At 44.6% G+C, this 16225-nt stretch overlaps 1 protein-coding gene across 17 annotated transcripts in view; it reads left to right on the top strand.

The window, feature by feature from the left end:
- Nucleotides 1–9494, top strand: part of SIPA1L1 (signal-induced proliferation-associated 1 like 1) — a 389778-nt gene extending 380284 nt beyond the window's left edge. For 15 of the 17 annotated variants that reach the window (XM_010846654.1, XM_010846657.1, XM_010846661.1 and 12 more), the window contains 4 exons: nucleotides 1661–1807; nucleotides 3153–3267; nucleotides 6286–6370; nucleotides 7482–9494. In XM_010846654.1, coding sequence (XP_010844956.1) covers nucleotides 1661–1807; nucleotides 3153–3267; nucleotides 6286–6370; nucleotides 7482–7625 — 491 coding nt within the window. In that variant the 3' untranslated portion in view covers nucleotides 7626–9494. The remainder of the gene's footprint in view (nucleotides 1–1660; nucleotides 1808–3152; nucleotides 3268–6285; nucleotides 6371–7481) is intronic. The other 2 variants (XM_010846669.1, XM_010846668.1) reach the window with 1 other exon arrangement.
- The last annotated feature ends 6731 nt before the right edge of the window (nucleotides 9495–16225 follow it).

Below are 16225 nucleotides of genomic sequence, written 5' to 3'. Positions count from 1 at the left end.
CTTGTTGCTTTCCCGACAGTTAGGCAGCAGCCTCAGTGATCCCATGCCCTAATCTGAGCGGTCCTTGGTGGGCTGCCATCCTTGACCTCATGTGTATGACCACCACCGAGATGCATTTGGGGAATAGGAAACTTCTTTTTTTTTTCCAAATGGAAATTTAGGACCAGAGATTAAAAAAAAAAAAGAAAGATTGTGTTTGACATAACAAAACTGTCTATTCCAAAGAATCTGAAAAATGTGTGTGTATATATACATAATCACTTTGCTGCACACCAGAAACTAACACATTATATATCAACTTTACTTCAATTTTTTTTGATTAAAAAATTATTCCAGCTTCTTACCCTTGGTGGGAGCAAGTTTAAATAGAACTGAGCCTTTAATATCAGGCAGTATTTGTTGATTTCCATTTTCTCATAGTTCTGGTAATTTTAAGCACATTAATAACTAGCAGCTGCACTGCAGAGCAGTCCTTTATGTAATTTGCAAGGGAAAGCAAGCACTAAATATACTCCGGTTTATAGACTATCATAATTGGCAAAACTTTTTAACTCCTTGTAAACAGTTACTTCCAGAGTCACTTACAGATTTTAACTGAGAGCCTCGCTTTTGGCCCCGTGTCTGAGCGGATTATAGTGTCATGGTCACTTTATGAGGCGGCCCTTCCCATGGAGGCACCCGCTCTGCCCTCACAGCTTCTGTCCCAGTGAGAGCATCTGCACTTCCTGAGCTCTGTGCCCGTCTCCTCCACCTCTGTGAACCTAAACGGTGGCAGTGTGCCCTCCACTGCACAGAGGGGCTCATTGCACTCATTCTGCCCATCCCCAGGCTAAGCAGAGACCGAGTGTTACTGAGTGTTAAATAGGTTAATATTTGTGTTTTTAAAAATTGCCACCTTAGAAGGGGTTTGGGATGTCGGACTGCTGTAAATCGAAAACCGATGCCAAGAGTTGCTTAGCGTGTCCTTGGGAAAGAAAAGGATGCCAACACCAGTGAACCGACGTTAACTCCACTGAGCGACCCAGCACCCACTCTCACATGCTCTAATTTGGTTCTCACACTATCCTGGATACATCCAACTGCAGAAACCAGTGGACCATCCCTGGGACACAAGGCAGACACGAGCCAGGGATATGTCTGTCCCTCAGCAGTCCCAGGGACGCAGAGAGTCCACATGGAGGGAGTCAGATCCCAGGTTCCAAGGCAGATAAAGATTGGCTTTACGGTCCCCTCAAATATGCATCACCAAGCCTCCCTGGTCTGGCTGCAAAATCCAGCGCTCTGATGAAGTAGGTCCCTTCACCCCAGCCTGAATCCCTTGACTCTGAGAGGAAAAGTGAGGTGCCAAAGCTTCCTTGGGTCTCTCTGTTAGACAAGTAGCTCCTGTGAAAGCAGACACATTACCTCAGTGCAGAACTAACTTTTCCCAGACCCACACCATTAGAAATGGGACACTGGGAGGTTACACAAAAAGGAATTAAGATTGGAGGAAGTCAGTTCCTAGTTCTGCTCAGCTTCAGAGTGACCGCTAATGGTCTGTTAGACTAGAAACTGATTCCAGGTAACAAATGACTTATCTGCTTTGGTCACAGAGAATGGGTAAAACTTTGAGTGGGTCTCCAGTGGGCCTGAAGCCTCTTATCCCCATCCATTCCTACAGGAGAGTTCTCGGCCTCGGACAGCTCCCTCACCGACGTCCAGGAGACCCGCAGGCCGCCCATGCCCGACCCCGGCCTGATGCCCCTGCCTGACGCTGCTGCAGACTTGGATTGGTCCAACCTGGTGGACGCTGCCAAGGCCTACGAGGGTGAGTCCGCAGACCATCCCGGCTGGGCCACGAGCAGGTCAGGAGCAGTGTCAGTGCTCAGGACTCGCTGACAACACACGCATTTCAGCACAGCCAGAAAGCAGTTGAGCTAGCAGTTCTCAAACACTCAGGGCCCACACTGTTGATTTTAACCAGGTGGAATCCAGGGTTTCCCCTAAGTGGGAATTCGTAACACAGGTGCCTCACCTCCCCATATCTGGGAAGGGCAGAGCTCAGCGGCATCCCAGCTATCACTTAACTGAAAATAGCACGTGTCCAGGGAGCGTTTTTCATCACATCATGAAGACGTCATTGCTCAATGCACAATTGCATCCTTAGGATGCTTGTCCCCGCCCCGGCCCCTCTGCCCTTCTCACTCATCTCTCAGGGGAGTGATGGCGTGTGTACTTTCCTCCTGCTTCATCCCTACATCAGCCCACTGGCAAGTGCTTGCGTTAAGCCAGTGGCCTTGTAATTGCAGGCCCTTATTAGATAAGTGCTGGCCTGATCTGCTGAAATAGAAAAAACTCAAAGTAACGCTGTCTCTGTGGATATAACAGTTGTCATTGTTGTTAGTCTCTCAGTCATGTCCAACTCTTTGTGACCCCATGGATGGTATAGCCCGCCAGGCTCCTCTGTCCATGGGATTTTTCCAGGCAAGAATACTGGAGTGGGTTGCCATGCCCTCCTCCAAGGGATCTTTCTGACCCAGGGATCAAACCCAGGTCTCTTACAGCTCCTGCATTGGCAGGCAAGTTCCTTACCACCTGCGCCACGTGGGAAGCCCAGTATAACAGTCTCTGGATCCATCCATGCTGCTGCACAGAAGTTTTGGTTTTTTAATAAGAGATTCTTTTAAAACTTGATTTTGTTTCTTGGCTCAGACTTAAAGTGAGTGTTTTTTTGAAACAGAGGTGGTGTGAACCTAAGCTAAAGCTCACCAAGGTGGCCAGGAGTCTTTTTGGAAAACATACTTCAAGAATCTCAGTACTAGCTCTTTAATATATTTTGTGTTGTCACCGAGTGGAAAGCATTGGTCTGCAAATTTGGCACAAGGCCTGTTTCCAGGGAAACAATAGAATGCAACTTTTATAAGCAAGGGTAAGCTAGAATAGAAATCAAGTCACAGCAACTATTTTAAAAAGAGAAATCATGTTACTATCCTCTTCCAGCTAAAACAGTAAAAAAAAAAAAAAAATTTCCTACAAGGGAAAGATAAAGTTTCCAATGCATTCTTGCCCCGTGATTAGGTTTGACTGTGCGTGTCGGTCATTTCTTGACTTTTGATAGAGAGGGCCCAGGATGTGGTTCCACAGTGCTGAATGGTTTCTCCTCTCCCTTCTAGTCCAGAGAGCCTCGTTCTTTGCTGCTAGTGATGAAAACCATCGGCCTCTGAGTGCTGCAGCCAGCAGTGACCAGCTTGAGGACCAGGCCCTTGTCCAGATGAAGTCATACAGCAGGTTAGTCACCCGGTGGTGAGGGCACCACTCTACACCATGCATCACTTCCGCTAGTGACGGAGCGGGTGTGGGGAAGGGGCGATGGCGGTCACACCGATTACCTGAGTGAAGCTCATCACTGCAGTGCCCGACATTGCACTTTAGAGTATTTGGCTACAAAGCATTCTAACTAAACACCCTTAAACTGTTCTTGATGACTTAGTCATCATTATGAATATTCATTATTTAATGCCATAATACATTTATGCTATCAGGGTTTATTAAGTAAGAGAAACCGTTTGTGCTAAATATCCTTGGATACTTATCCTATGCATTTAGTCTGAGTCTGTCCATTTTGAAGCTGTCAGTAGGTCCTGCTTGTAAATGAGCCTGCATCTTAGCGACTCCCAACATTCTGCTTTAGACCTACGCTAGAAGTGGGTCACCAGGGTCAGTAAGATTTATGTAAAATAAGACAAGCCATAGCTGAATTAAGAGTATGGACTCTGGCTTCTCCTAACTATGTAGAGGCTGACTTTTTCACTTTCCCATCAGTTTGCAAATGCTGAGGCTGTTGGATAAATGCTTGATGTTTCTATATATAAAAGCATCCCAACAGTCATAGTAAGCCCTCTTGATGCAGAATGATTTCATCAGTTTGAAATCTCTTAAAACCTTTTGAGGATGATTAAGAATCCAGGTGTTGGGCTCCCACGTGGCTCAGTGGTAAAGAATTCATCTAACAAGCAGGAGACACGGGTTCGATCCCTGGGTTGGGAAGATCCCCTGGAGAAAGAAGTGGCAACCCACTCCAGTATTCTTGCTTGGGAAATCCCAGGGACAGAGGAGCCTGGTGGGCTACAGTTCATGGAGTCACAGAGTCGGACACAACTTAGTGACTAAACAACAACAAGAATCCGGGCATCTATAAAAACTTGGTCAGAAACAGCCAGTAACAGGAAGAGTGAGGTTGGCATAGATTGTACAAATACACTGGGGACTTGTGCCTGAAGACTGAAGCAAGTCTGTAAGGAAACACTCTTCACAGAGAAAGTATCCGAGTAATGGATCTTTTGTTGTGAGTGTAACAGACAGATGCTTCATTTATCCTGTTGTTGGGACAGTTAGGGAGGTAAAACGGTGGTTAATTTGGCTGTTGGGAACTTTTTTTAAAAATGTGCAGAGTCCAGAGGAGAGCCCTAAATGTAGGGTGAAGAGAAGTCTGAGCGAGCAAAGACTTCTCGTGAGAAAGGGTTATTAAACAGTTCTTAAATCTTTGTAGGATCTGTAGAAGCCTAAGATGAGGGTGATGACTAGGTCTTTGTTCGGTGTGGATGAGCAAATGCAAATAAAGTTAAATGTTTTTAAAGATGATCAGTATAGTCACAGACACAGAACTTTTCTTTGCAAACCTTCAGAAGTCAAGATAGACTACTGAGAGTTACTGACAACCTGCTGTGGCTGTGTCAGCCCTCCCAAAGGTGGGGGAGGGTGGCCTCGGTGGCTTGTGAAGAACAGTCAGGCCCCAGCATCAGTGTTTTCTGCTCAGAACCACTCTTGTTCTGTCACATCTTTGGCCTTCAGTGCATCCAGACCGGCCTGTGAGGTTGTGGATTTCAGCTGAGCACTTCCCTTTTAAAATCCATTCACTGTCAGGTTTCAGTTGGTCATCCTGCCTTAGAAGTTGGGAGGTCATTATCATTCCATTTTATTTACAGCCTTGTGACATCCATGCTGGGCCTGCTGAGGACATGGACACAGTTTATTTTAGGTCAGGGAATTCTAACTTGAAAAAGTAAATTTACTTTAAATAAGCTGTGTCCATGTTTTCTGCTAATTTTAGATCTACAACAGGCGCATGGTGGCATGGAATGTTTTTGGTGTTAAAAAAAAATTTTAATTAAAAAACAAAATGAAAAGTACCTCTTATTTCATGATGCCAAGCATTTGTCCAGTCGCCACTTCTTCCTCCCCTTGACCTCTGGAAAGAGGCAGCTGCCTCTTGTCTCTATGGGAACCTTCAGATTCTTTGTTCGTGGGAGGCTGAGGTGGTGTCTTTGGCTAGAATTCACCCAGAAACTTTTGGAGGCTTGAATTCAAGTAGAGAAGAGTCAGTGAAGAAGAGTTGATAGGTCTCCCGGCCCTTGCCCAGCTGTGTGGTCTGTCCAGCCGGTTACACATGTTTCTTTTCCCCTAGCCTCCTCTCCTTTTGGCTTAGAAGCATTTTTAGCACTAAAATGAAATGGGAGAAAGTTGTGGGCCTTAGAGTTTGCTGATCATAATAGTAAAGAGCTTAAGACACTAGTAGTAAAGAATTTGCCTGCCAATGCAGGAGACCCATGTTCAATCCCTGGGTGGGGAAAATCCCCTGGAAGAGGGAATGGCAACCCACACCAGTATTCTTGCCTGGGAAAATCCTATGGACAGAGGAGCCTGGCAGGCTATAGTCCGTGGGGTTGGAAAGAGTCGATGCAACTGAGCAGTTGAGCACACGTGCGTATGAAAAACTTCTGAAAGATGTAGTCTTATTTTTTTAATATTTAAAGATATTTAGTCTTAAGAGATGGACGCAATAACCCAGCTGCCACTCGGTTGAGTGGCCACAGGCTTTACTTACCTGGGTTGCCCCAAGATAAGGCCTTGCCCCACCCAACAGGTACACACAGAGGAGTAACTCTTCTTAAAGCCACTAAAGAGATTCATTTCACTGTTGGACAGTTGTATCTGCCAGAAAGCCCCTCTTGCGCTGCCAAAGAGACCATTTTCACGTATTGTCCCGTATCTTTTTGTCACAAAGATGCAGAATCTTTAAGGAAGCTATTGATTGGCTGTAGTTTACGCTTGTATTACCTTTTGTTCAGACTGCCATTTCCCTTTTTTAAAAATGAAAATGTACATTGTGTCACCATACTGAGTAATTTGACATTGAAAATCATTTTATAAATACAGCCAACTCCTTTAAAAAAAAGAAAAGAAACACCAAACAAACCCAGCCACGGAGAACTCCTGCCTACATGGTCTTTTGTTTCTTGTTCCCAGCAGTAAAGATTCCTCTCCCACTCTGGCTTCTAAAGTGGACCAGCTGGAAGGTATGCTGAAGATGCTTCGAGAAGATCTGAAGAAGGTAAACATATTCTCCAAGCAGGTTATCCTGTCCATGCAAGCTGCCTTGAACTGAGAGAACCCTTTGTCAGCAGTTTCAGTGGAATAAGTTGTGGGCGTTCTCCCTGCTTTCTCAATACACACATTTTAGGGGTCTGCTTGGAGCTTGGTTCCACAGTGTGAGAAGGCTCTCATTGTCATATGTATACAGAAAAAGCATTCCTTTTTATTGGTAAAATGCCTTTAAACCTCAGCCAGCCCCCTCTGGGCCCTATCCCAATCTCCTCACCCCTGAACCACAGCCCAGATGCACACACACGTCCCTAGTGTTATTCAGGCTCCACCAAAAGAACCAGTTGCTGTTGGTTTCTTGAGTGACTTTATATTATTAAGACAGCCCTTATAACTTAACAGACATTAAACTATGCACTCATGTGTTTACATTCTCTGGAAGTCCTGTTCCCTGGGTGAGGACATCTTAACATATTCTTGACCGGAGATGTGTCAGTATCTTGTAGAGTGATACAGTTAACGTGACCATATACACCGTATGATTGTCATTATCATTCACATTTGGCTGTTAGGTTTTGTTCCAACCTTGTGTATGTTATAAACGCAAGTTTATTTCCATAAAGTTTTCAAAAATGACGCACTGTGAAATTGAGGAAGAATTTTTCAGTGACTCTGATGCCGATACTGTCTCTGCTTGTCCTAGTGACATATATACTAGCGTCTCAGAAGATAATAGTTCTTCAAATTATACTTCTGATTCAGACGATGTGACTATTAGACCAGCAAAAAGACAAAAAAACCTTAGTGATTGATTCCGATATGGAACATGAAAATGAAACCCACGATGCTGGAGAAGACTTTACAGGTGTATCAGGTGTAACTATCGAACATAATAACCTGCAGAGTGTCAGTGAAATAATTTTGGGCCGGCCAAAATAAAAATTGTCAGCCATAGGCTTTAGTTCCTGCAGAAATCCGCCGGTCAATAATGAAGACCCAGCAGCTGGCCCTGTGTCAGCTGTTTAATGGCGTGAAGGGGGCTCACAGATCCACAGCCACGCCTAGCGGCTGGGCAGAATGGGACCACCCTCTTAGTTCTCTTGCTCTGCTCACCCTCCCAGGAAAAAGAAGACAAAGCTCACCTTCAGGCAGAGGTTCAGCACTTGCGAGAGGACAACCTGAGGCTGCAGGAGGAGTCCCAGAATGCCTCCGACAAGCTGAAGAAGTTCACAGAGTGGGTCTTCAACACCATCGACATGAGCTAGGCCGGAAGAGGCGGCCGCAGGGCTGCCTTCCCCTTAGTCCCGCCCGTTGGAGGCGCCCTCTGAGCTCCTGCCCCAGCTTCCGACTTTGCCCCCTTTTGGGGAGTGCACAGCCTGACAATTGCAGATCAACAATCATTATCTGCCTTTTGTAGAAAAGAAAATGAAAAAGGTAAATAAAAATTTTAAAAAAGTAAAATAAAAGTTTAACTGCTAAAATGTGAATGTCTTTATTTTTTTGCACAATATCTTTATCTGTTATGTATTTAAAAAGAAGCTGGGCCTAGGACCCTCCCTGCCCCCCGACACTGGCCCATCTGCCTCTATTACAGCTCTTTCTTATCTATTTCAGGTAATCCAAGCTTTCCTTTGTTATCCTGACAAATGTCATTGTTCCTAGGAAAATAAAGTTTTTTAAAACTGCTTATTTGGGGAGGGGGATTTCCTTACCTTTGTTCCTAAAAATGCCTGGGGAGGGAGGTGCTTTCAGAAAATACCTGCCTCCCTCAAATGGCTTGTGCATGAACTAGTGATGTCTGTCCCTGTCTTACAGAGATCAGCAGTATTGGGGTACTTAACAAATCAATGAACCAGAGAGAGGCAGAGACAGAGCCTATGGGCCACGCCCCTTTTCCATCTTGCATTATGACATCACTACTTTCTCCTACCTTTCCCTGGGAAAATGGTCCCAGGCGCTGTGTGCTCTCTGAGCCAGAGCCCTTTGTTTGGCTTAAGTGAGTCCCTCTGTATTGGAATCAGCCTTTCTATTGCTTCCTGGGTCCAAACAGTAATTGGTTTCAGAATTCCTCCAAACTAAAAAAAAAATCTTAAGATTTGTATGCATTTTGGTCAAAAGGATAGTTTCTGTTTGAGATTTTTAAAGTTATCAATGTGGCAAAATTGTATTTTTATCTTGTTCAAAATGATCTTACTGATGAATTAGTAAATCCTTCTCTCCAAAGCAAGACTTTACCAGTATTTGTAACTAGGAAAAAAATGAATGTTGAATTGTGAACTTTAATCCTTACTTGTTAGGAGCAATGACTGTGGTGATGGAATGGCCTTTTGAGACCTGCATGTCCCGTGTACAATTTCTGCCCAGCATTTCCTGCATCCTTGTGTGGCCAGCTGCAGGATTCTGCTGCAGAAGTGATTGATATGCTGCTTTTCTTGTCTAGTGATGCAGCTGCTTTGGGCCCCTGGCCATTGTTCCAAGGCTCTTGGTCCTGCACAGAACAGAGACACTGGGTCACTAGTGTTGAGAGGCCCCGGGAGAGCCCCTGGTGGCCTTGTTTCTTGCCTTCACAGTTGTCACCAAATTGTCACCTGCGCCCTTCAGTGGTGACTCTGGTCTAAGGGAATGTTCAGCAATCCAGCGGTATCTGCTCGGAAGTTCCCTGCCCCAAATAATCTCCACCCATTCCTCTCTCCATCCCTGAAAAAAAATGGGGTGGAGTTCCCCTCTTCTCCCCCAACCCGCATCACCAGACTTTTATGCTACAAATTCATTCATAATTGTGACTTCTTCATGGGATTTTTTTTCTTTCTGGTGACATTTCTCTCATGGAAATAGGAAGATTTCGGAGTGCTTTGTAAAGATCTCAATTGTCTGTCTCTTTCTCCCTTTGACTTGTATGAAGGAGATTGTACATTGCCTGATATTTCTTTGTAAATGAGAAATAGCACTAACATCCAAGCATTCTGAAGTCTTGCTTATCCTTCTGAGTTTAGTTTTTATTTTGTCTTACATTTTGTTTGGGGACTTGGGGCAAGCTATTTATTAGAGTTTTGCAACAGAGTTCTTGTTTGAAGCCTTTAAAGACTACTTGTAAAATTCAAATAATAAAATTCATTTTAAACGCTCTTTTAAAACGCTTTGGTATTATTGCTTGAGGTATTCTTATTTGAAAGACCACCCGGTATATCTCACTGACCCTCCTTGTATCCTTATTTTTCCATCACACTCCATATCACCCAAGATGATTCTTGAAAGTTTGTCCCTTTTAGAATTTTTAGAAATTTTTTTTATTCTCTATTCACATATCCATAGAGAATTCCTGATTTGCCTTTTCTGCTTATGATTTAATATTTGCAGAGCACTTTATAATTAGTTCCCTCTTCATTATCCATATGTGTGTTTTCCATACATTGTCATTCCTTGAGACCAGTACATTTTTGGACTCGTCTACTGCATCTCCCAGCTCTCAGTGTTAGATGTTATATGCTCAGGGAATACAAATGCCTGCTAATATTAGACTGTGCAAAATATAATTAGGAAAGTTAATCTACTGAAAAAATCATAATGCATTCCAAAGCCAAATGGAACCAAATTTTTAAAATCTGCCACGCCACTGTTCCTCTCCAGTGGTGCAGCTAATTGACAGCAGACAGTTTCTTCCTTTTATTTGGTTCAACAGTCCTATAAATTCTAGAATTATAAGACAGGCTAAGACTGGATGCCACAGGATACCCTAATTAGCAAGTAAAAAAGTAGGGTTTTTTTTGTTTGGTTTGTGTTACCTGGTTTAGAAGGTTTACACATTGTTTCTGAAGGGTTTGGGTGTGGGTTGACAGTTTCTGGGAGAAAGTGCTGTTGACCTGCATTGATGGAGGATCTTCTGAGCTGACCGGAGGAGCCAGTTGGTTGTGCTCTTGAATCTGCTGCCGGTGGTAAACAGATTGGGTTGGGTTGGATTACTAGCTCCGTACATGAAGATATAAATGGTGACACAAGAGCAGAAGAAATAGGCCCAGCAAGCATAAGCCATTTGCGTGTAGTTGACAATGACCTGGACAGATGACGGTCGCACAGCAGACACATGTAGCTACCTGGTGCAGTCTCCCCAGAGTGAGCAAAATTGAGACTGAAGTGCATGGTGGCCCACTTTGGTCAGAAATGTGCTTAAACAGTAAAGACTTAGGCATCGTTAAAGAGGAGCTGTGTTATTTTAAAAGAGTAATAGCACAGTGTTATTGGTTACCTTTTCCCTGTATGAATTATGCCACTACTGAGCTATCCATAAGGAATCAACATACTCTGATAAAGACATCTGACTTGGACTCAAATCCCATCTGGGCTTCCCTCATGGCTCTGCATTAAAGAATCCGCCTGCAATACAGGAGACGCAGGAGACATGGGTTCAATCCCTAGGCCAGGAAGATCCCCTAGAGGAGGAAATGGCAACCAACTCCAGTATTCTTGCCTGGAGTGTCACACGGGACAGAGGAGCCTGGCGTGCTAATGTCCAAAGAAAGGGTTGCAGAGTCAGGCACAACTGGGCACGCATGCAGACCCCATCCATTATGTAGTAGCTGTGTCTTTAGGTAAATTACCTAATAGCTTTGAGTTCGGTTTCCTATCTGGTAAAATTACTATTTTATCTCGTATTATTTTAAGGATTAAGTGGGGTCATGTGTGTAAAGCCAGTGGCTGGCAAATTCAAGGCACTCAATAAACGCCTTTCACTGTCCTCAGCTCCAATATGTTCAGGCTTTTATGTTATTTTTCTGAGAGAGAGCCCTGACATGCTAATTGGAGAAGGATGGAAGAGCCAGAATGAGTTCGTCCACTCTGCTTAATATTGGTCAGGTGCATTTTAGAACAGGGACTCTCAAGCTTGCATCACCGTCACCTGGAGGGCTGGGTAAAACATGGGTCACCAGGTTGCGTGCCCAGGATCTGTGATTAGCAGGTCTGGAGTGAGAACTTAGTACTTTTTGCAACTTCCAAGTGATGACTTAGAAGCAGGGTTTTTGAGGATATTCATGCCTATTAGTAATTAAGACAAATAGATGCTACAGCACAAGGCTCTTAACTCATTACTAACCAGGGATGTATTAATGTCTTGTTACCCAAATGTTACTGACTGGAGACATTTCAATATTCACTTACATAAAAAATCACCAACCACAGGCATTAGTTTTTTGCAAAAATCCCCCGGTTAATAATATGTTAACAGTGTCCAGACACCTGAGTATTATTTTGACAGGTTGGCTGACACCAATTGCAGGAGGAAACAAGTTATAAAGAGATTTTAGGCAAAATAAAGAACTTTTTTTTTTGTACTAAAAAATAATTTAGAGCCTCCTTTGCATGAAACTTGCTGCCATTTGACTATTTGTTAACTATTCATATGTTACCTGAACATCACTGGAGTGTCCTGACCACCATGAATAAGAGACCACTTACCGGGTCAGCAAGGAATGACCTTGGTAACCTTGAGGAGATTAGAGAGGTTGAACTTGGGAGCCAGTGGGAGAACCTTCGGTCAAGTGCACAGTGTATGTCCTCACAGGTGTATGAAGACGGGAGACTCAGTCCCAGGCTGGGAGCGTTGAATCCCAGTCACGAACTTCCAGATTCAGCCCAGCCTGCTTACCCTAATCTCCAAGAACCTATCAAACCTAAAAGTTACTAGACCAGCAAATTTCCCGACTGCCCTCATACCTGCTGCAAACTTAAGGAATCTTTACCTAAACCCTCTGCTGCATCACAGCCGTTTTCTGCACCTGTGTACAGAGAGAAGGAAAGGGTTGCTCTTTTCTCTGGGTGCTTTAGGTAGGCTGCAGCTCAGACTCGAAGACACTAGCTGCCTTTTCAGAGATCATCCATAGCCTTGGTTTTAGTTGCTGTTTGTCCCCTCACTGCCCTCCTTTTCCTCTCATCTCCCTCGTCTCCCCAGTGGAGAGAGTCTGCCAGTGTTGTGCTCCTTTGTTTCCTTTTCAGATTAGCCCTTCTGGTCCTTCAGCCTTAAAAATCCAACATCTCCCCTTTCATGCCTTAGGACATCTGAGCCATCATACCTGGGACCCAAGAGAGCTTTCACCTGCCCTGCCTTTCATAATGCCTCTCATCAATCTCCTTCTCCGTGCTTGCCTTTGGTCCTGTGAACATGCTTATCTCAAACATCCTCCTCCTGTTACTTCCTCTAAATGAGCACACCTCACTATGCCCCTTAAAGAGCTGCTCTGCCAGAACAGCCAGCCCCACCTTCAAATACATGCCATTCATTTTATCCTCCAAGTTGTCTCTCTCAGGACCCATGGATCTCCCAGGCAAAATCCCCAAAGCTTTGGGTATCTTACTCTGTGTTGTTAAATGCATTCCTTAACAGGGCTCATGTCGTGTTCTAGGATGCAGGCATCTCTCCTTAACCAAAGTGCTCTGTTCTAAAGGAGCCGATCTCCTTACACATTAGAACACCCCTGAATCTCTAATGAGGCTAGTGGTAAAGAACCTGCCTGTGAACACAAGAGATACAGGAGACGCAATTTCGATCCCTGGGTCCGAATGATCCCCTAAGTAGGGCATGGCAACCCACTCCAGTATTCTTGCCTGGAGAATCCTATGGACAGAGGAGCCTGGTGGACTACAGTTCATAGCATCTTAAAGAGTCGGACACAACTGAAGCAACTTAGCAGGCAGGCAGTGGCGCCCCACTCCAGTACTCTTGCCTGGAGAATCCCATGGATGGAGGAGCCTGGAAGGCTGCAGTCCATGGGGTCACACAGAGTCGGACACAACTGAAGTGACTTAGCAGCAGCAGGAATCTCTAATGAGCCCACCCAACAGCACCTCTCCTATGCATTCTATAACTCAGCATGTAGGAAAAGAATCACAAAATGGCTATCTATCAATCAAATCCAGCTCTCTAGGCAAAAGTATAAATGTCTGGGAGGGTGTGGGTTCTCTCACTCAGCACTGACACCTCCACTCCCTACTGCCCTTATACCCCCAACTCACTGCACACGTTTATGTAACTAGACGGTGGGTAGGTGGACATCTGAGTGTGTGCCTCCAGATCGCTCATGCCAAACCCAAGAGAGTCATTTCCTTCACCAAGTCTAGCCGCCACCCCTGCACACAGGCACTCCCACCACACCCCTACCCTCACCTATTCCGTGTTCCTGGGAATCTAAGCTCTGAGAAAACAAATTTAAGAAAGGAATTTTACTCAAGTCCAAACAGCAAGCTGCTGCTGCTCCTAAGTCGCTTCAGTCGTGTCCGACTCTGTGCGACCCCATAGACGGCAGCCCACCAGGGTCCTATGTCCCTGGGATTCTCCAGGCAAGAATACTGGAGTGGGTTGCCATTTCCTTCTCCAATGCATGCATGCATGCTAAGTCGCTTCAGTCGTATCCAACTCTGTGCGACCCTATGGACAGCAGCCCTCCAGGCTCCTCTGTCCACAGGATTCTCCAGGCAAGAATACTGGAGTGGGTTGCCATTTCCTTCTCCCAATAGCAAGCTAGAGGTAGCTTATTAATAAAGTTGCCTGGAGGCAGTTCTTCGGTCCCTTGTCACAGTAAAGAGTGGAAATGGATTTGTAACTGACCTAGTAATTTTTCTGAGGAACTTAGGGGTATTTGAACAAGTTACTTCTCTTAAGCCGCTTAAGCATTGCTCCACAATCTTAAGACAATGAATATGCTTAGCAAACTCTTCTGTTGCAGTTGGTACAAAGATAAATTCAGACCTATGTAGGCACAGATAAAATTAATGCGTGTTACCTGACTTTTTTGACCCCATGGACTGTAGCCCTTCAAGCTCCTCTGTGCATGGGATTTCCCAGGCAAGAATACTGGAGTGGGTTGCCATGCCCTCCTCCAGGGGATCTTCCTCACCCAAGCATCAAACCCACGTCTCTTGTGCCTCCTGCATTGGCAGGTAGATTCTTTACCACTGAGACACCTGGGTATATCAAATTAATGAGGATATGCCTATTAAAACATGTGCTGTAAATGCAGTCTAGCTTAATATTAAAGATTCAGTTGGAGTATGAACATTGAATTTCATATACAGGCACTGGGAGCAAACAATTCTACCCCAAAAGAGAAAAGATCCGGTGGAGGATAGAGGCGTTTGGGGATACAGAACTACTGATCATTATCTTTAAATGCTTGACACTGTGGTGTGAAGGAGAAACCAGCTTTGATCCCTGTGGTACGAGACGGGGAAAAATGGACCGGTGGATGCAAGTTACAGGAAAAAGATTATGTCTCCAAGTTAGTTGATCAATGGTGATTAAGTGCTTTCCCGGGCTTGAAGCCAAGAATTAAGTGAGGCCAGGAACCACTTTGCAAAGATGCCATCTCATCACCTTTTCTAGTGGATTCTGCTCTCCTTAAATAAACTTGGAGCCATGAGTTATAGACTCGAGGTGGAAACATATCTTCAAAGTTACATTTCCACCTCCCTTCTCAGTAGTCAGTCTCTTTTTCGTCACACAGCCACAAGTTCAGGCACCTGGGCGGGTTTGAATACATCTAGTGATGGGAAGCTCACTACTTCCTGACACAGAACATTTTATCTTTACATTTCCTCCTCTTCTTAAAAAGTGCCTTTTATTCAGGGAAAATCCATTTCCCTTTCATTTTTGCAACTACCCACAGCCCTATCATTTTGAATTACATAAATACAGATTTCCCTTCCCAGGTAATAACCATCAATATGTTGGAAAATATCAAGTCTTCCCAATATTATTTCTTCCCCAGGATAAGAATTCTTTATTCTCTCAACTTGTCCTCATGTGCCATGGTTTCCAGCCCCTTCTCTTCCACAATCTAATCACATAATATCCATTAAAGACAATTGCCATATATGCATTTGCTCTCTGAGTACTTATAACAGCCCTGTGAGGAGGGTGCTCTAATTGTTGCCACTTTACAGAAATAAGAAACTGAAGCCCAGAGAGATCAAATCATTTGTTTGAATATCTGGTGAATGGTAGAGCTGGGATTTAGACCTAGGCCTCTAATTTCAGAGCCAGTACGTACTCTGTACTTTCTCAGTTATATTATTTCCAACCTATGGGCCCCTTGCATGACCTGATTGTATAGATCATTGCACCAAAGGGATCTAGAAAATAAGCATCACAGACACTGGGCTATAAATGGGGTGGGCCTAGGAGCCAGGGAAGACAACAGAGTGTCCTAAAGGCCAGAGGACTAAGAGGAAACCACCTCCCCTGGGACCCTTTAGCAGAGAGGAAACTGAAAAGTGCTTCAACATTCAACACAGATGTTCTGGAATTCCCAGGTGGTCCAGTGGTTAAGAATCTACCTGCCAATACAGGGGACACGGGTTTGATCTCTGGTCTAGGAAGCTTCCACGTGCTGCAGGGCAACTAATCCTGTGCACAGCTACTGAACCCCACGTGCCTAAAGCCTGTGCTCCAGAACAAGAGAAGCCACCATAACGAGCAACCCTTACCCCGCCACTGCCACCCCTGCTCGTTACACCAGAGAAAGCCCTCACACAGGAACAAAGACCTATGCAGCCCCAAATGAAAATGTTACACCGAAGAAACATAGACGTCCTCCCTAAAGTTTCAGTTTAGAGAAACACCTTCGTCTAATCGCAGGCCAAATCTGGAGGTAAAGAGGCTTTGAGAAGCTATACTTAAGAATGCATCAGTACCACCTGGAGAGGTGGCCTAATTTCCAATTCCCTGGCCTAGGCCTGAACCATTCTGAGAAACTCTCCTCTAAGCTTTCAAAAATTCTTGGCCAGCTCTTCTGAATAACGGAATGGCATGTAAATGCCAGGTGTTACAGGCAAAGGGGTCATCTGGCTTGAGATACCTGGACACCTTGGTGCTCCT

The sequence above is a fragment of the Bison bison genome, unplaced genomic scaffold (genome assembly GCF_000754665.1).
Source record: "Bison bison bison isolate TAMUID 2011002044 unplaced genomic scaffold, Bison_UMD1.0 scf7180017864239, whole genome shotgun sequence".
Classification (NCBI taxonomy): Eukaryota; Metazoa; Chordata; class Mammalia; order Artiodactyla; family Bovidae; genus Bison; species Bison bison.
This window is presented reverse-complemented; position numbering and strand designations above follow the sequence as displayed.